The 21392-nt window shown below is 38.4% G+C and overlaps 1 protein-coding gene across 2 annotated transcripts in view; it reads right to left on the bottom strand.

Annotated features, from left to right (window-relative positions):
• LOC140921542 (uncharacterized) overlaps nt 1-21392 on the bottom strand; it is a 471050-nt gene that overhangs the window by 419400 nt on the left and 30258 nt on the right. The window contains exons 14-16 of one of the 2 annotated variants that reach the window (XM_073371556.1): nt 20974-21114; nt 20061-20300; nt 11762-13025 (exon numbers count right to left, since the gene is read on the bottom strand). The exons of the other annotated variant lie outside the window; for it this stretch is intronic. Coding sequence (XP_073227657.1) covers nt 12676-13025; nt 20061-20300; nt 20974-21114 — 731 coding nt within the window. The 3' untranslated portion in view covers nt 11762-12675. Of the gene's footprint in view, nt 1-11761; nt 13026-20060; nt 20301-20973; nt 21115-21392 lie in introns of those variants that run through there. 2 annotated transcript variants of the gene reach the window in all.

Genomic DNA, 21392 nt, shown 5'->3' with positions numbered 1-21392 from the left:
CATAAACAAAGCTTCAATGTCCACGTACACCCGACTGAACCTCGGTGCGAGATTGGTAGGTACTTCATGTATGGGGACATATATTGTACCGCTTTTACCTAATTAACTTATAACTTCACTCTTCCTGCTTGGTTCCTTGTTTCCTAGTTACTCTGTTTCCTTGTTACCTTGTTACCTTGTTACCTTGTTACTCTGTTACCTTATTACCTTGTTACCTTGTTACCTTGTTACTCCGTTACCTTGTTACCTTGTTACTCTGTTACCTTGTTACCTTGTTACCTTGTTACCTTGTTACTCTGTTACCTTGTTACCTTGTTACCTTGTTACTCTCTTATCTTATTACCTTGTTACTTTGTTACCTTGTTACCTTGTTACTCTGTTACCTTGTTACCTTGTTACTTTGTTAACTTGTTACCTTGTTACTCTGTTACCTTGTTACTCTGTTACCTTGTTACCTTGTTACTTTGTTACCTGGTTACCTTGTTACTCTGTTACCTTGTTACTCTGTTACCCTGTTACCTTGTTACCCTGTTACCTTGTTACTCTGTTACCTTGTTACTCTGTTACCTTGTTACCTTGTTACTTTGTTACCTTGTTACCTTGTTACTCTGTTACCTTGTTACCTTGTTACCTTGTTACTCTGTTACCTTGTTACCTTGTTACCGTGTTACTCTGTTACCTTGTTACCTTGTTACTCTGTTACCTTGTTACCTTGTTACCTTGTTACTTTGTTACCTGGTTACCTTGTTACTCTGTTACCTTGTTACTCTGTTACCCTGTTACCTTGTTACTCTGTTACCATGTTACCTTGTTACCTTGTTACTCTGTTACCTTGTTACTCTGTTACCTTGTTACCTTGTTACTCTGTTACCTTGTTACCTTGTTACTTTATTACTCTGTTACCTTGTTTCCTTGTTACTCTGTTACCTTGTTACCTTGTTACCTTGCTACTCTGTTACCTTGTTACTCTGTTACCTTGTTACCTTGTTACTCTGTTACCTTGTTACCTTGTTACTCTGTTACTTTGTTACTCTGTTACCTTGTTACCTTGTTACTCTGTTACCTTGTTACCTTTTTACCTTGTTACTCTGTTACCTTGTTACCTTGTTACTCCGTTACCGTGTTACCTTGTTACCTTGTTACTCTGTTACCTTGTTACTCTGTTACCTTTTTACCTTGTTACTCTGTTACCTTGTTACTCTATTGCCTTGTTACCTTGTTACTCTGTTACCTTGTTACCTTGTTACTCTGTTGCCTTGTTACTTTGTTACCTTGTTACCTTGTTACTTTGTTACCTTGTTACCTTGTTACCTTGTTACTCTGTTACCTTGTTACACTGTTACCTTGTTACTCTGTTACCTTGTTACCTTGTTACTCTGTTACCTTGTTACTCTGTTACCTTTTTACCTTGTTACTCTGTTACCTTGTTACTCTATTGCCTTGTTACCTTGTTACTCTGTTACCTTGTTACCTTGTTACTCTGTTGCCTTGTTACTTTGTTACCTTGTTACCTTGTTACCTTGTTATCTTGTTACTCTGTTACCTTGTTACCTTGTTACCTTGTTACTCTGTTACCTTGTTACCGTGTTACTCTGTTACCTTGTTACCTCGTTACTTTGTTAACCTGTTAGTCTGTTACCTTGTTACTCTGTTCCCTTCTTACCTTATTACACTGTTACCTTGTTACTATGTTACCGTGTTACCTTGTTTCTCTGTTGCCTTGTTACCTTGCTACTCTGTTACCTTGTTACCGTGTTACTCTGTTACCTTGTTCCCTTGTTACTTTGTTAATCTGTTAGTCTGTTACCTTGTTACTCTGTTTCCTTGCTACCTTCGTTTTACCTGGTTAGTCTGTTACCTTGTTGCTTCGTTACCTTGTTACTCTGTTTCCTATTACCTCAAGATATCTAGGAATGTGTGTAGACGTAATACGTCACATGCACACTTGTCAGAGTTAAAGCGCACTTGCTATTGAGATGCCTAGGACGTCGGGATCAGTCAGTACCAGATTGTGGTAATGTTTAACTTCCCCCGCGGCCTTGTTTGACGGTTTGTATGGTATGGCGTGGCAGTGCGTAAAGAACTGTAAAAGAAAAAAATGCGATATATATGTCCAGGAACGATCTTGTTAGCAAATTCTCTCCGCAATTTTCGAAAAGAAAATAATTCACCGAAAATTTTGTGAGACAATCACTTGCAAATATCGCATGAGTAGAAAAACCAATAAAACAAAATTCTAGACTTAGAAAAAAATCGCAAAAGTAACAAGGATTTTTCCTGCTACCTAAAAACACTGAAAAGGTAAGAAATATCGCAAAAATAGGAAGAATGACAAATTTAAAAAATTCTAGACTCACAAAGAAAAATGGTTAAGTAGGGCCTTCAAAAGCCCTAAAATCTCGCAAAAATCGCAAAACTAACAAGGATTTTTCTTGCTATGTGAAGAGATTGAGTACTTGTAATATCGCAAAAGCAAGAATAAAAAAATTAAATAAATTCTAGACTTAGAGAGAGAAAAGGCCAAGAAGGTGAATTCTTTTCACAAATTCTTTTTTTTTTTCGATTTATTGGAAAATTTGAGGCCTTCTCGTGGCCCTTCATTGTCTTAATCTTTTCACATGGCAAGAAAAATTCTTGTTAATTTTGCGATCTTTGCGAAATTTGCGGACTTCTCGAAGTCCGTCTAGGCCTTTCTTCTAGAATTTTGTTAAATTTGTTATTTTTGCAATTTTTGCCATATTTGTTACTCAATCTTTTCACACACCAAGCAATTTTCTTTAAAACTTTTTAGTTAAAATTGCGAGAAGAATTTGCTAGCAAGATGGGCGGGACTATTAATAGATCAGTGGTAGAAGTTGTGTAGATACGTCAAAGAATACCGTGATAGACTTGATAGGTAGTCGCAGGTAGTGAAGTTGGAACAGCGAAGGTGTATCGCCATCAAAATCTATTTGTGTCGGTGACCTATACTAGCGACAGCAGCGTTTTTATTACTTGCAAATTAAGGACACTATATAATAGGCTATCGCAATACGCTACTCTGCTTGTTATAAAAGTAAGAACTAACAATTCAAGCCGCTGCTGGACAACCTGTTTAATACTTTCTAATGATCTACGGATGATAATGATAACAATGATAAAAGGCCGACAAACAAGGCTTTAAATTGACATAGCCTATCATGTTCAAGTTCATAAGTTCTTCCTCCATGTTTTGTAAAGTCTTGACTTAGTACTTAGTGACAAGAAATATAAATTAAGAAACTAACAACGTTACAGGGCATATAATCGCCTTTGATTCTTAGGAAGGGTTATTTCTACACTTACTGGAGATTTACCCTTGTGTACTTTTTCTTTTGTATTCCGTCCATTAAATCATGAAATTGTTACTCTAATTCTCAAACCTTCAATATACAACCAAGAGCCATAATGGGATTGGATACAACCCAAAACAAGGAGACCGTCATGACAACCATTTTTGTTTTAATCTTTTTAATCTTTACGACAACGTCATTGAAATGCCACCTACAGCTTCAAAGCTGATACAAAAGATTTTTATTTGGTGCCCAATAAGGCACAGTGGATTAACCATTGAATGCCCAGTGCATAATTGTCCTCTCAAAATAGGAATGTGGACAGACGTGTTGTATGGTCTACCCACAGACCCAAGAAACCCAAGGCTTATTTATGATTTAAACGGCAATCTCCTTCTCGTTCAAGCGTTTTATGAATGCAGCTATCGACTAGATGGACATAGCAAAAATGGACATCGCTATCTATCTGCGTCAAATGAAATATTGCAGCTTCTACCACCCGGCATATCGCGAAGATTTCCAATTATTATGCGGCAGCGGTGTGGATTCACTTTGCATTTGTATGACTATGTTATATCCGGAATCTATCAAGGCCAAAATTTCATGGAACTGTCAGAGGGAATTGCGGGAATGAACTTCAGACAATTCGTGCGAAACAACCCAGATAGCGTTAATGTCAAAGATGAATTTGAAAGAAGTGTATTTTGCTCGTACCCCAGCAACGACAACTTAATTGATTTGTTTCTACAACAATTTCAAATGACAAAGGGACACTACGAAAAAGACATGTTTAGTCACACTGGCACAGTGCTTTCATGTGACCACACGTTCAGAACCAGTAAACACATTGGTGTCACTCGCGAGGATGACAAGTTTGTCAAACAATTTGAAAACGTGTTTCTTGCACTAAATGAGTATGGAGAAGTTTTGACATGGCGATTTACAAAGTCAACATCATCTTTGGAAATCGAGGACTTACTAAAGAGTTAAAAATCAGATTTGACAAAGCAGGGATTACATTGAAAATGGTTGTAGTGGACGATTGTTGTCATGTTGCAAACTTGTACGAGCGAATTTTTCCGGGAGTGAAGGTCAAACTTGATTTATTTCATGCATGCAAGGAAACAAATCTAAAGACGACAACCTAATGCAAGAGTCGTGTCGAGATGGCAGTCGAAAATCGAGATGTCCGTTGTTGCAAGAGGTATCGGATGTACAAATCTTTGTAGGTGTATAAACTGTGCAGACATCATGCAGGCTCGCGTCGCCCAAGTAACACCAATGAAGCAAAGAAAAAGAAAGGGAGAATTAGTTTCTCCCTACAAAAGGAAAAAAGGAAAGGAGTTTATGGAAGACCAAAAAGCATCTATCAGTTACGGGACCTGGAGAAATCTAGAAACATTTTGTTTGATAGTATGCCGAGAGGTGCTGTTATCCCATAGCATTTCGGAGAATCCGGGAAATTTGAAATTGTTGTACAATGTCGTTGCCCAATCTGATAGCGTTAAGGCAATGTTACTACCCATTAGTGTCAAATCTACCTCACAAATTGCCGCAAAAATAGCATACTTGAGTAAATTCCATGAAATTTGAAAAAGTCTGACAATGGACTAATCTTGTAACGGTGTAGTCAAGATACGTTCAAAATTTTAAGTGGCACTGCGTTTTATAGTTGCCGACATCACGAGGCAAAAAGCGGTAGTGACAATCTCGACTGAATGAATTAGTGACCTTCAAACTATATATCGGTGTATTACGTATCGCACAGAGTTAAGTGTTTGTTTAATTTTAATTTTCAGTCGTGCCACTGTACGGAATCCAACTTATCTTGATACAACTGATATCGCCCATTGTATTATTCCTTATAGCCGCAAAAGTTACAATCAATTCAGATATAATAATTTGGCATATAAGGTGATCCACAGTTAATGTAAAAAATGAAAACGGTGTTGAAAGAAAAAAGAGAAAAAAACGATTTTGCTTTGATTTGCATAATGAAAAGTGATCAGATATCAGTTGCATTGCCTACTGAACTTTAATGTTGGACGTAACAGATCTGACCTCGAGATCAGGCAAAGCCAAGAGTTGGCAGTTAGGTCTGACGTTAGGGTTTGTACAACTGACCTCTGGAAGTCTAAAAAAAACTTGAAGACTAAATCGGTAGATGAAGGAAACCAGCTCAGAGTTATCTGGTATTTAATGCAAAACTGAACTGATCTACATTAGTTACTCGATTTCCTCGTGTTGTGCGATTTTCAACGATTGTCTCGATAACAGATAAGGTATGATTAAAAAACGAATGCAATAAAGCCTCACTTGTGTGGTATTGACTAAAAGTATCCAAACGTTATACCCGTTGTAGCACCCGGCCCCGTTGTTAAGTCATTTTAAAAGGGCGCCTTAAGACTCAGCGTTTTATGCAAAATATCTGATCGTAAAAATATTGCCCAGAAATTTCGCTTACATTTTTTAGAGAATCATGATAAAAGTATAACAGCTAAAAGAAACTATAAAAGGCTTCAGGTGCTATAGCATTGAGACACAGAGCCTTCGTCATTGACCAAGCGCTGTTTCCAAAAAAGGAAACTTTTGTTTGAATTTCCGTCAAAGAGAAAAGATGTACCAAATAAAGCTGTTTGCTGCTAATTACCATAAACAAAAAAGGAATTGTAATGCAAAATATTCAACCACAACCATACTCCAAAAGAACGCGTCCAATCGGGAAAAACCAATTGCGACTTGTCATACAAAAATAAACCAAAATTTAGACAACAGGGTAACAGAGTAACAAGGTAACAAGGTAACAGAGTAACAAGGTAACAAGGTAACCAGGTAACAGAGTAACAGAGTAACAAGGTAACAAGGTAACAGAGTAACAGGGTAACAAGGTAACAAGGTAACAAGGTAACAAAGTAACAAGGTAACAAGGTAACAGAGTAACAAGGTAACAAGGTAACAAGGTAACAGAGCAACAAGGTAACAAGGTAACAAGGTAACAGAGTAACACGGTAACAAGGTAACAAGGTAACAAGGTAACAAGGTAACAAGGTAACAGAGTAACAAGGTAACAAGGTTACAAGGTAACAAGGTAACAGAGTAATAAGTTAACAAGGTAACAGAGTAACAAGGTAACAAGGTAACAAGATAACAGAGTAACAAGGTAACAAGGTAACAGAGTAACAAGGTAACAGAGTAACAAGGTAACAAGGTAACAGAGTAACAAGGTAACAGAGTAACAAGGTAACAAGGTAACAAGGTAATAGAGTAACAAGGTAACAAGGTAACAGAGTAACACGGTAACAAGGTAACAAGGTAACAAGGTAACAGAGTAACAAGGTAACAAGGTAACAGAGTAACAGGGTAACAAGGAAACAAGGAAACAGAGTAACTAGGAAACAAGGAAACAGAGCAACAAGTTAACAAAGAACAAAGCTTCAAGGGAACAAGGAACCAAGCAGAAAGAGTGAAGTTATAAGTTAATTAGGTAAAAGCGGTACAATATATGTCCCCATATATGAAGTACCTACCGCGATTCCTGCAGATACCGCTGTTCATACTAAATGCAGGAATTGCACCGGACGCGTTCTCGTCCCCAGAGTCACTCTAAGTTGTAACAAAAGAGCACGTGACCAAGAAAGACGGGCTCTGGGAACGAGAATACACCGGAATACAGAATACAGAATGCATGGAATAGAGTTCAGATTCATTCAGATGAGTGTTTAGTCATTGACTGCCCTCAACTCCCTCCACCCCCCCCCCCCCCCACCCCAAAAACAAAAAAATGAATAAAAAATATAAATCAATGTCGAAATGTTATCCACAGGTACACAAACTGTAAATACAAGAGCTAATTTCAGCAAACTCTTACAGGTGGACCGCCTTTTCGCCTAAATTTTGCGAGTAAACATGACATGTAACTCTATTAGCTTAAAACAAGCATTGACTCGTCTTTAGTTTCTTCACAGATTTTTTTCTGCGAAAACTCAACGCCACCCACCCACCCCCTATGGCAGGTCAAATGGTCCTCGCAGCTACGTGCTGAAACGCAATGATTATTCGGTTTGCTGAAAAAGGGATTTTGTTTCTTCCAAAGGACATGATGGGATTTAACCAGGCTGTTTAGGTGACCATTATTTTTACATTGCTGAGGTATTTCAGATTCGATATACTCACCAAGGAGAGCGTGTTACACTTGTAAAGTCAAGCAGTAAAAGAAAAAAAGGCAAAGAACAATCAGCCCAAGGTTTAGATGACCTTTAGTCAGGATCCTATAACCCCTGCTTCAGTATAATTTAACTTCGAATACAAGTGATGTGTTATTTCCAGTGGCCTAAGTCTTGTCCTATCAAGCGAAAATCAAAACGCGAGAAAATTAATTAAAGTTTCCCGCGGCTATTTCATTTATGCCAAGTTGCGCATTCGATCAATGAGCGTCCGGTGTATTCTCGTTCCCAGAGCCCGTCTTTCTTGGTCACGTGCTCTTTTGTTACAACTTAGAGTGACTCTGGGGACGAGAACGCGTCCGGTGCAATTCCTGCATTTAGTATGAACAGCGGTATCTGCAGGAATCGCACCGAGGTTCAGTCGGGTGTACGTGGACATTGAAGCTTTGTTTATGGCTTTTCTTCAATATGTAAGTGGTAAAATCTAAGATCAATGTGGATGCAGACAAAAGGCTTCATCTCAGAATCACTTAGTGAAGTTATCCGATTTGCGACAGTTGAACTTCAACTTCGATAAGACATTGACTCTTAGCGAGTCAGCCGACTTCAAAAGAATACTGCACTGTTTGTCTTTGAGAAATATTTAATATTATATTGTGTTTTCCTGTGGACTGTCTTTTTCGTGTAAAAACCGTTACTCTTGAAACGGCTAACGTAACGAATTGTCACGTCATCGCCACTGACATACTATTTTTATCTTCCAATCACAGGTCGGTGCAATTCCTGTATTTAGCTGCTAGTCTCTCCTCTTCATCCGCCATGTTTGTTTCCTCGTGTCTCTATTTCCCAGCATGCCCTGTGATTAGAATTTCTGGGTCCCAACCTCCCTCGACCATAGAAAGTCGTTCGTCCCCGAATTGTTGAACGTGTTTTTTGTTGTTGAAGTCGATGTACGATGTTGGTTGTGAGGCAAATCGTCGTTGAAGAAAAGAGGAATTTTTGTTGACGTTGATTTTGTTTAGTTGTTGAACTAAGCATATTTCGAAGTTGATTATTACGCTAATCGTTGAAGTTGGACGGATTTTATTGTTGATGTAGAAAAAAAATGTTGAAGTGTAGATTGGTTGTTGATGTTGGTGGTGATTTTGATTCGTTGAATTTTGCACCATTCCGCCTACCATAATAAACTACTTTTGTGAATGATATCTCTCCGTAGTTTTCACATGACGTCAGTCACCAACACTCAAAAGTAAATAATTATCGATTCTCCTAAGATTTTGCTTTAATTAAGTGTCAAAACAGCTAAAAACTTATGTTCTCACAAGTTTTTACTCCCAAAGGGTTCTTTTTTTTTTGTGATAGAGTACGCTTGAATTTCTAACCTTTCGCAGGACACGGCATTTACAGTACGTGGCAGTCGAGAGAATTGCCATGTAGGTTAAAGACCTGACTTAGTTTGGACGATGTGGTTAGGCGTTTGTAGCGTAACATTACTAACAGTGCTCGTATATTTCTAAAATTATGCCAGTTTTTTTTTAAATTAAGCTCATTTTAGCAAAAATATATGCAGAAATTATGCTTGTATTGTTTACTTCTCAATTACTGTGCAATTAACACGTAAAAGGCAGACAGATTTTCCCTATCCATAAACTAGAAACTTTGCTAGAGCAAAATTCATCATAAATACCTAGCTATACCTGACTATCAATGTCTTGCAAAGTATTTGCAGGGAACGGCAGCTTGGATAGCCGAGATGGGCATGCGTTGAGTCCTGTGGAAGGAATTATGGGTCACTTCCTGTGGGAAGCAGGTCCATTGAATGCGACAATAAGAAGACAACAATAATATTCTTGTCACTTAAATTTGCCTGTGACTCTGATCTCGAGCCAAAAAATGATCAATAAATGAAAATTCGTGCCGTAAAACTGGCTTAAAGTGCAAATTATGATAGCAGCCACTAGCGGTGCTTTTTCAGAAAATAGTTGAAAATTACGCTCGTAATAGCCTGCGAGTAAGCTCTCCTATTTGGGCGAGTGAAGCTAGACGGGCGAGAACGCGTTCTCGCGAGACTCGTTTCGCTAGCCCAAAAAGGAGAGCTTGCTCGCACGCTTCGCTCGTAACGACGAACTGTGCCATAACTTATGCTAGCACAATCCATTAAAGCCTGGACGCTGCTATCTGAACAGTCTTTGCGTTAGGAAAAGTACTACTTTAATGTTTATGAGTTCCCCGAGGGATGAATTCACATGCTTTCGTAGCAAAGCTAGCTAAGGTGACAGTTGTTTCTGTTGGTTCCTGTCCGTTATGTTAATGCCATAGAACAGATGGGCACCAACATGACGTCTCCTTACAAGGCTCTATATTAAATTAAGGTAAAATATTACTCTTAATTATAACATTTCGCATTTGAAAAATTGCACCGACCTGAAATTTGGCGAGCATCTTCGTATATTCATCTTCTTACATTTCCCATATTCTGGACTGTATCTATTAACCTGCGTGACATGCATTTGAAAGGAAAGGGGAAGGGGATTGCGGGCACTCGAGAAGCGCGAAAAACGTGGGGTGGTGTAGGGAAAGAGAAATAAATCCTGATCGAGTAGAATTCGAAACAAGTCAATCACAGCCTTAATGCTTTTAAAATTCCATAATTTGCCCGCGTTTACCCGAAATTTTCTGTTTGTGTGTCGCACGTTTTTTACTTGACTATGTATTTGGTTCGCGCGTTTCTCGACCTGCCTTATTAGAACCGAGAAGCATTTGGAGTTGTTTGTTCCAATTAAAATAGATTTTTATTTGTGTGATCGACCTGAGGAAATGTTTGGTCGTGAATTGAACCTAAGAACGATTTGGCTTTTGTGGGTTTTTGGTCGTGCCTTAAAACTGAGAATTTTTTTTGCCATGTGCTCGACCTGAGGAAGTGTTTGCTCGTGTGTTGACGGCTGCAGAAAGAAGATTTTAGTCGCGTGTTCGACCTTGAGAAGTGTTTAATCATATGTCCAACCTTTGAAAGAATTTGGCCTCGTGATTAGGCTTAAGTGTTCTACAGCGTGTTCGAGGGTTAACGTTTAAAGGGTATAGTCGTGTGGTCGTCTTTTAGGACTCGGTAGCGTGTTCTGGTAAAAAAAAATGGTCCGTTTTCCCCCTTACCGCCCCTGCCGTGATTTGAAGGGAAATCTAAACTTATTCGTATAACCCGTCTCAGGATGGTTTCTTAGTCCGGTCGGGATATTGGGTGTTACCTATGTGTGTGTGTGTGTGTGTGTGTGTGTTTTTTTTTTTTTTTTTTTTTTTTTTTTTCATTTTCTGTAGTTGTTTTGTGTGGGTGTAAAGAGTAGTAAGCAACTTCTCAACCCCAGAAACCGCTGTTTTGCATCTTAAAATGATACATATTTTATATTATTAAGTTGTTCATCATAGGTCGAATACTTATCCAATGGGCAGGGTTACAGGAGCCTTAGATTAACTTCTGTTGAAGATGGGCAAATAGCTGAAGTCATAGCAGTCGTACAAGTACGCATTGAATGAAACAACAAAATAAAACAAATCAAAACAAAGAAAAAAAAAAGAGCAAAAGACAAAAATATTAAGCCAGGTTTTGGACCAGAAGTAGTCCTCATTTTTCCTCAGGGATAGTAGAGCGAGAGAAACGTTAGCGCGCGTGAAAATCACCCCACGCGGGAAAGGCGAGACGCGGTTCGGTGATTTTCAAGCGCGCTCGCGTTTCGCTCGCTCCAATATCACTGAGAAAAAATCGGGACTACTTGTAGTCTAACCAGGCTTCAATTACAGGCCGAACTGTTTAACAGGCATATTGAAAGGAAAAGGGAACCGGAAAAGTGGCATTGGCAAAAAAGGCCACTCCCCTTTTTTGAAAAAACCTTTCATTTTCTTTTCGTATCGAATGGTTATAGATTTTCAAGACATCTGGTTTCTTCGGGTTCTGTTAAAAATTTCTGTTTTGTCAAGCACTTCTCAGTGGCAGATCCAGACCCTGAGGAAGGTGGGCCCCCCAGGCCCCTCCCCTGGAACCGCCACTGCTCCTGAAGCTGTGGATTGAGTCTCATTTCTGAATTTAAAAATGTTTTGCTCATCCATTCGCTACTTCGATTACGATTTTTATCTTCAGGATTTTTTTTTTTTTGCGGCAGTTATTCACAACATTAATACCCCACACTGGTGGGGTGGGGGGGGGGGGGGTTGAATATATAATAAACATCGGGCACTGAACAACAATTTGAACGCAAAAAAGACGCAATACTCAGTTGCCCATACACAGACTCAATTTAGTTCTAAATTAATATAATTTTAAACTCTACAGGTTATCTGAATGCTAAATTAAAGTGTCACATACAACCTTTTACCTTTCCTGCTTGGGTTCCATAAATGTAATCTTACGACTTCCGATATTTGCCTACTTTATTTAAACCTGTTATCGCTAACGTTTCTTAAAAGTACACACGGGTTTACGTTGTTATACACCTCTAGTCTTGAACAACGAGAGTACTCTTTGTTTGAAAAACTTGAACACGGTCTTCTATATATACTGTTCCTGGAAAACTTTGAGACTTTAAAACAAGCTAATTAAAAGTTAATTCTTATCTAGCGCAAGTCTGATAAACATAAAAGAGCAGTGTATTATTTCTAACATACAGTTTTCTCACATTCTTTTCCCGTCCACACCTACTTTATTCATTAATCAAACCCTATTCGTTCTGTTTCATAACGATACCAGAACGCCTGATTGGGAGACTAATCCGCTGGGAACATCCAGCGAGCAATATGTTCACTGTATTCTTGAATTTCTTCCTTTCAATTTTAGTCAAAATTTAGCTATTTGGTCATCGGATATTTAGCCGTGAACGACGTTTTTTAGGTTCACTATTGCCTAGCAGCCTCGTTTTCTGGCAAATTTACCATCGATCAATCACATTTCAGTGTCATCAAATATACCGTCGAAACGATGGTATTGCTTCAAATATGGTTAAGCATCAGTTACTAGTTTTTATTACTTATGTCTTCAGTTAGACCTTGAAGGGTCACGGAGTTTGATCCTAAACGTTATACGTTTTATTCATCACATTACTTTTCGAAGTTTTACGGTAGAGTTTTTAAAAGGCTAAAATGTAACAAATTAAAATATATTACTTTAATTTATTTATGGCCTGGCAAGCCTAAAGTAAAGCACGATGCTAAGAATTTTAGGTTGTTTCGTAAAACGTTTCTATTTCGTCTGGTGTGAAATTATTCGTATTACTCTGTCCGTGCAGGAATGTGTAGCTGAAGCTGTTTCCATAGCTGTACCCGCTTGGTGCGCTGTAAGTATGACCAAGGCTGGTACCGGAAGCGCCATTGGATGACGCATAGTTGGCAACGTAAATGTCATGTCCACCTCCGAAAGTAGGTCCATAGGATGAGCAGTCGTATATGGAATAAGAGTAATGGCTGTAATAATATCCTCTCTGGAGAATTTTTACAGGTGCCCATCCTGGTTTGTTAACCAGCGAGAATAGGAATGCTGATGAATCATATCGATACTGGCAGCTGGAAACTGTTGGGAAAATAATGAAAAGGATCATTAAAGTTTAGACGTTAACATTCGAACTTATGGAGATCTTAAAAAGATGAACCTAATAGACAACCTTATCGTTGCTGGGTTTTAACTCCCTCGGAAAAAATATATATACATAAATTATATATATTTTCTGTGGAAGGATTGTTGTTAAAATACTATGCATTCATGGTTGGGGGAGAGACGTACATTTTTGAAAACGAAACCTGCAAAGAAAATTGAGAAAAATAAAACTGATTCACAACGAGTAGCTTAGAAAAAATCCTGCATTAGGTTTCCAAATATTTTCCCCTAAACTAGAATGCACGAAAGAAAGCAAAATATCACTTCTCTCTTTTGAAGGCCGCTCTACAAAAATATATATATATATATTATCGAGCGACATATTAATCCTGCCAAAGACTTTTCCTTGGTAAATACACAGCTCAAACACTGGGGTGATTGTGCAAGCCGTGTGATATCATTTCCAGCATATCTTGTCCTTTTACAAAAAACCACTCCTAACTGAACAATGTTTTCACTTATTAAGGAAAAGCATGATCCCTTCCTAAGACCAATGTCTCATTGTGAAAAATGCATATTAGGAAAAACCAATGAAAAGTAACCTTTTTGTTGTTGATGATCATCATAATCATTATAATTTTTGTCCATGTCTTTTTCCTTTAAGGGTTCGAAATATAGTGACTCAGACCGTAACTGATTACGTTTACAAGCTATTTTTTAAGTAGCCCAGAAAACAAGCGGATATTCAGTTAGACAGAACAGCTGTTCCGTTCTCGCCACAACACAGAACAACTAAAGTTGCTCTTGTAAAAGCAACTGAGTGCAAAGCCAACCTGGCAACTACATGTAATAGGTTTGCGTGAAAAAGCGAAGCCATGGTCTTGGCAATAACAAAACATTCGAAAGACTGTTGAGCTACAGTATTTCAAAAGCTATTACAATGCAATGCTCAATAGCTGGTTTAGCGTCAGTAAGCCGCAATTATATCTGTATATCTATATTTGGATCTGTAAATCAGGGGCACCCAACGACTGTTTTCTGTAAAATATCTGTTCGGAGAAGCAAATATTACCTAGATTCTTCTATTACTTGAAGACGGCTAAAGATTTCTAGATGACCGTTCCATTCATGTACAATTTTTGAAGCTTATCTAACAAATTCCCTACGATTTTCTGAAGTTTAATTTTCACATTTCACTTCCCCAGTTAGGCTATTTTTGGTAGACAAAAGGAAATCTAAAATTTTGGGATTCAAAAGTGTGATGGAGAGAGGAATCAGAAAATGTCTCACTTTCGTAATAAGTCAAATTGCATCTAAAATTTTCGGGAAAATAATACTCAAGCCCTTGTAATTTCGAAAAGACTCAACACCTAGGATGACCGAACAGATACAAATTTTATAGCTTAGAATGCATTCCTAGAGATCTTAAAGTACTCTGGATAGGCCTAAAAAGTGTTTTTAATGTATTCAGGAGAAAACCGTCGTTGGGTGCCCCTGGTAAATCGCTTAATCCGTGAGAATTTCAGAACATCATATGCAAACAAAACTTAAACCGCAGCTGGGCACAGCGTGATACAACATTGCAGGAAAATATCACATTCACGTGCTAAAGGAAATCGCTTAGTTGTTCAGATCTTGAGGCACTTTAGAGAAAATCAAAAAGCCTAAAAGCCTTATTTAGCCGCAATAAAGAGCTTTACACTTCACGAAAGAGGTCAAAGAAAATGCTCTTGCATCAGAGGGCAAATCATTTTCCCGACCAGAAACAAAAATCACAGAAAATCAACAAACGTGTCATGACTTCTCAGTGTGAAACAAGCGGGTAAATCAAATCATAAAACCCTCCAGAGCATATAATCTACCCGCCAGGGAAAAAACACTTTGTAACAAGCAACATTTTGGTATGAATTAAGTCGTGTAGGTCTACCGACCCCTTTTTACACTGAGAAGTAGAATTTCGATAACTCGAACTCGGATTACTCGAATTTCCCGCTAACTTGAACTAAATTTCCTTTCCCTTGATCAAAATTTCACCGGAGTTTACCGCGATAACTCGAATTTCCCGCTAACTCGAACTGTTTTTCGTTTCACTACAGAGTTCGATTACCCGGGTTTTACCACAGGCAGCCCAAACTCACGTTAGGAGGAAAGGGTGTAAAGTAATTTACTTATCATAGGTGACGCGTGACCTTTCTGCTGGACGCGTCGGTGTCGCGCTACAGGCGACCGTTGAAAATAAGAGACTTTGTATGAGAAGTAATATGCTGAGATCTATTATTTTCAACGGTCGCCTGTAACACGACACGGGCGCGTCCAGCAGAAAAGTCACGCGTCACCTATGGTAAGTTAATTACTTTACACTCTTTCCTCGTATCATGAGTTTGGGTTGCCTGTGGTTCGACTTTACTTTTGAGCCAAATATGACAATAATAGCTTAATTGGAACAGTGAGTGATCGCGTGGTTTATAAAGGCGATTGCAGAAATAGCGAAGACTACGTCAATTTTGCAAAAAGAGAAGTTACATTACGATCAAGCTAAACTTGCAGTCACTCATCCCTGCACTCATACATCGAATGTGACAACGTGCTTCGATTACCGGTTATAATAAACATCAAAATGGAGCCGGTTTGCTTCAGTCAATAAAACAAATTTTCTCAGAAACAACTTGTTAAAAAATCTAAGATTAAATTAAGCCACAAACAAGGTACACTGTACTGTACACGCGCCGCACATCTCCTTTCGATTCTCTCGAATGACGCGAAAGAATCGGACCTCTTGGGTCGCATTGAATGCTGTGTTGTGTTGTGATTTCGCCCCATGTAAGGGAATCCGGAATCCAGGAAAATTTTGCTTATGGAATCCGGAATCCTGGTCTTTGGAATCCGCAATACAGCTCAAGGAATCTGGAATCCCAATAACGAGTGGAATCCAGAATCCAAGACTGTCCTGGATTTCCTTACATGGGGTGATGTGATTGCTTCGGTACAGTCCGGTACGGAAACAGTCTCATCGAAGCAAAGATAGCCAATCAGAGAGCCACTTTGGAATGGTGCTGGTCAATTTTGCATTTACAGGGCAGTAATTACAAATATAAACTACAGAGTACAGCAGTGCTAATTCCATATATCTCTTAGCATAATTTATACTGATTAATTTTTGCATTTCTTTGCTTTCTTTCGGTTTGGATAAAACTAATTTATGTCTTTGGAGATGGAAGGCAAGATTCGTATATTATGTATCTGTCTGGATTTGTTAAAACGTGGCTAAAGAACTTTCAAGTGCATTTTAACTATTTGACATGTAAGTGGAATGGGAAGCAGTTAAACTCACTAGCTGAAGCTAAACAATGACAGCATTATTGCTGGCAACAGATCGACGGTAAAGTTCTCTCGCAGAAGTAACAGCATTTTGCGATGAATGAAACGTCCAAAAATTGTAATCTTTTAGTCAGTCAAACCGTGAGGCCCATGCATAGCTCAGTGTCGGCCGAAAACAGATTAAGAATCCAGAATCTTTGAGCACAGAGTAGGCTTTCTAAGACAAAATCACCTAAACACTCACAAAGCGTTTTATGCTTGACACAAAGTATTCTAGTAACACGAGCTCAACTGCACATACCTGAGATTTGTCTGCCAACACTTTCGTTAAATCACTCAATAAATGACTTTCGCGGCAATCAAAACACTTAACAAAACCACTCACAATATTTTCACACTTAACACGGGCGAAACATCATCAAATTACTCCGTAACACTTTGACTCGCTTTCTCCACATAAATCGTCACATGGAACTTTTCTAGACTCACTGACAGTCGATTTATTCAAGATCCCGGATGTAAACCAACGGGTTGAAAAGGAGACATACAGCCCCCGCCTTCGACACAATTTTTTACTGAGTCTTTGGCCTGGTCAGAAATCAGCATGAATTTCTATCTTGCCGAATAGATTTCAACCCAAAACCTATTTTGTGAGGTCAAAGACTTGTTACTGCCAACAACAAAGCTCGCAATATCCAATCTTTCAGTCTCAAGCCCGGGATCAGTCTTTCACCCGTGTAGCCCGAAATGAGACGAAATGCCAGAAGATATTGGACACAGCAGACTTTGCCAGACGTGAGAATTGTTCCTTAATAAGGCTTATTAGAGGATGTTAGCATCAACAACGAGTACGAGTACGAGAACGACTTCAAGCCGTACTCGTACTCGAAGTCGTTTTCTCAGCTTTCTATGTTAGCGATGACACCGAGTTCGAGTTTATAGAAAATAAAACTATGGGATTCCGCATGACTGGGCGCCAAATTTGAGTCGAGGTAGCGCTTCCACAACAATTTCGAAAAAAAAAAAATGACTCTAAAAAACGTTCAAGACTGCTTGTTACTCAGTTACATGGAAGGTTTTTTGGACGAAGAAGAATTTTGTGCTTTATATGATGTAAACAGCACAGATTATCCTGTATTTGAGCATGGAAAGTATCGAAGATTCGACCTGAATGAAGTTTCCGAGGAAGAGTGCTTCAGCGGCTTTCGTTTTAGCGACAAGGTCATTCCCCACCTTGGTCGTATTTGGCGTCTGCCGGAAAAATTTGTGTGCGAAAATTGAACAGCGGCCTCCAGTTTTCAAAGGAAAATCGATTTTTCGAGGTAACTCGAAGGATGGTTAGTCGCGGTCTTAAAACACGCTAAAACCTATCAAATTCAACACAACAACCACACTGGATAAAGAAGTAAGTATTCTTTATTGATATCTTCGACTTTTGGGATATTTTCGACCAAATAATGGCAATTTTCGGGGTGATTTCGTGAGCCTGTGAGGCCTGTGGAGAGACATGAAACTTTCCCGGGTAAATGCAAATTTACTCATACAGAGAGAATTATGGGAAGTTCTGGAAAACATTTTTTGGGGGGCGGGGGGGGGGGGGGGGGAGCGGGGCAATAGGTTAATAGCCAGTGAGAAAATCATCAAAGTCTATCTACTGTGGCCTTTCCGGTACCGATTAAATAAATACAAAGTAGCTGTAAAAAAAATGCTTCACTACAAGACTCAGTCAGAGGGTATATAAGAGAGATTTCTGTAGCCGTGTTTTTGCAAATCCAGACGGATATATATACATATATATTGCTTGGTGTCTTATTTTCTAATTGGTATATGTCTCAGATAAAGTAGGAACTTGTTGTCATTTGGATAACATTCCTTCAATCTGCATATCCAGATAAAGGTTTTAGCTATAAGGCAACAGAAAATTATATGGAGCTTAAAGGAAAAGCTGTCTGGAGTAAGGACCAAAACGGTGGTCATGTCTAAGTAATTGCCTGGTTAGAGGATCTGGCACGACTGAAGCCATAACGAGAAGTTATCCCAAAAATTTTGGGTTTTTTGGCATTTCCAAAATAGATGCGTCAAATCCTCTTTCTCGTCGCAGCAAAAAGTACGCCTTCCGTCCTCTGTATCTCATATTTTTGCAGATAGCTGTTAGTTGGTAAACGTCTAAGTAAAAATCTGAGTTTAAAATTAATTAGTTTTCAGATCGTTGTGCAAATGTTTGCTGCTTGTAAAACGTTTCTCGAGTTAACATTTTTATCGGTTGAAGAGCAGAAGTCCTTATGCCATTTGTCGTTTGTAAACAATTCTAGATGATTTTTGGCTTTTGAAAAATGTGTTGAAAGAACTTTGAATTCATACTGCTAGTGTGTTCCAAGGATTTGTCTTTGCAAAGATTTCACGGCTGAGACTATTCCGAAAAACATCAAGGGTCTTACTCGAATATCATATCTATTCTGAAAATGGTCGAGGGAAAGCAAGTTGAGAGAATTATCGTCCATTAGAAGTTTAACTTTTTGTGTTATTGATGGTAGGCCAATCATTGCAGAAAACTGGTGCGTTATTAATGAATTTTGTAAGAGAGGTAGAGATGAGAAAATGATCTTTTGATACTATTCTCCCATCAAAGAAAGTGTCAGAACAAATTTCTGCAATTTCTTTGGCAGAAAGGTCTTCTATCTTTAGCTTAATTTTAAATATCCTTCCTGTTAAGATTTCCTAATGCCAGACCTTCTAAGCAGACTATAATTTTTAACTTACCATCAGTCTATGTTCCTGTTTATATTAAGTGACTAGAACTTATATAATAACATGAGTGTACCATAGCTATTTCTCAATTTAGTTCTTGTATCGTTGCTAAATGAGTATTTATCACTGAATTTAATAATGCTACACATTCATATTAAAAAACTCTAACGTATTTGTGGTAATTTTTCCCGCAGCTACATGTAGTTTACGCTCAATGAACTAATGTGTGGTCATTGAACTACTGGTGTGCTTATTGAACTAACGAAAAAACGTCATATAATAGGTAAGATAAAAACAGAAAACGCAAGATTCCATGCTATTATTCAGGTTGATATCAGTATACGTAGCTTTGATCAAAGTACTCTCTCTGTTTATTTTTCTGGTGAACTATAACAAGAAAAGACTTGATTAAAAGTGATAATTTTCCCCATCTAACCTGCACTATTTACATACAGTTTTCAAGTTAGTTTTAAGAGCAGGAAAGGGAAGCTAAGCCTTGATCAATTCACACTCGCGTTCTAGTCATTTTTACTGATTTTTTAATTCCAACGGCACTTGAGACAATAGTGCGGAATACTTTGCCTGAAAAATACTTTAGAGAGGAACAACTCTGAAAAGAAAATGCGTCAGCACATAATTTAATTGTCGGCGAATTCGCAGCACGAATACGATGAAAAACGTCCTAATTTTAGTTTTATGGGGTACGTGAACACAAAACAACGATTTTCTTTTTCTAATACTTGGTAGAAAGTTTTCGAATTTAAACCCAATAATTCACCTGCATTTGGCGAATTGACCGAAATGGAATAAGGGCGATAAAGCTTGAAACAGCGTGAATGCACGTTTTTAGTGCTCTTCGTGGTAATAACATTTTCTACTTCAAATACTTCCTTAGACAATTTTACATGTCAATACGTCCAGTTTTAGAAAAACCAAACCACTTACCCCATGAGAGGCTGGTGTAACCTCCAAATATGTATTTCCCGCCGACTCTTATGATTGTTACAGTTGGTCCTTTGTTGTCACAACGGCTATGAAAAGTACTGGCAGCCCAGCCGTCCACGGACGCTCGCCAACAACGCTTCCATCGTGAAGATTTGCTCTGAGCAACTGGTTTGAGCCACGTGCTTAAATGAGTTAAGTAGTTAACATCATTTCCAACAATAGCGGAGTCTGTCAATCCTCCTACGAGATAAAAAAAAAAAAAGAAAAAAGAAAAGAAAAAGGACAAGGGCAGTAGTGATGTTGGAGTTACAAGGACACTTGACTTATGTCCTATTGAGACGTAAGAAAACTATCTGGAAATGCAAGACTTGCAAAATAAAATTTAGATAATTTTTACATTAAGTTCGAAATTCTACAAATATATACATGTCATAAAGTGTTCCTACCCATTTCTCAGTTTTTGAATATCAGATGAAACTGCTATTCACTTGATATCTGACACATGGTGTTGCCTATTTTTATTTTAATTATGACCTTTAAGTTAGAAAATGAATATACTCATTAAGCTTCCTTGCAAGATTTCAGGTCCATTCCACAAATACATACAAATATCATATTTTTCTTGTTTGTTTTCACGAGACAAAATCTCTAGAATGATCCGTGTTAAGTTAAATTTACTTTCTCTACATTTTAACATTAAAATGCAGATTCTATATCTTTAACAAGTTACATTTTTTTTGCGAATCGTGCCTAAAAATTAAAAATGTGAGTCAGAGTCTAACTTGCATAAAGAGCGAATGTGAATCATGTACTACTGGTGTGGACCATTAGGACCAATTAGCCAGCCGTTGTTGGGAAGACGGAGACTGAGTCCGTCCATACGGCTAAACCAAGCCTACATAAGAACACCAACCTGCATAATTTAAGTTGCACTCAAAGCCATCTCCGATAAAACCTTGTTGAAGGTCACAAGTGCAAGTGAAGGAACCGCGGTTATTTGAACAGGTGGCAAAACGATGGCAATAATACTTGTCCCTGCTGCACTCATTCAGATCTATATAACACGAAAACATATATAAATTAATTTCTGCAGCCAGTTTCTCTTTAAGGGGGTGTTTACATGAGAAAACTCGCACCAGCGCGCGTTTGCATACCGGGATGACTTTTTGATTTCGTATCGCGTTTACATGATGACAGGGTCATTTCATATCTCGTTATTTAAAGGTACACTACATACTGATAAAATAAACGTATGATTCAAAATCGCAAACATTACGAATGCCCTACCCGTTCCAGTCAACCGGCAGACCGATTCCAAACCGAAACGGGTGG

This window comes from Porites lutea, chromosome 1 (genome assembly GCF_958299795.1).
Source record: "Porites lutea chromosome 1, jaPorLute2.1, whole genome shotgun sequence".
Taxonomy (NCBI): domain Eukaryota; kingdom Metazoa; phylum Cnidaria; class Anthozoa; order Scleractinia; family Poritidae; genus Porites; species Porites lutea.
The sequence above is the reverse complement of the archived record's forward strand: the minus strand, read 5'-3'. Positions and strand labels throughout refer to the sequence as shown.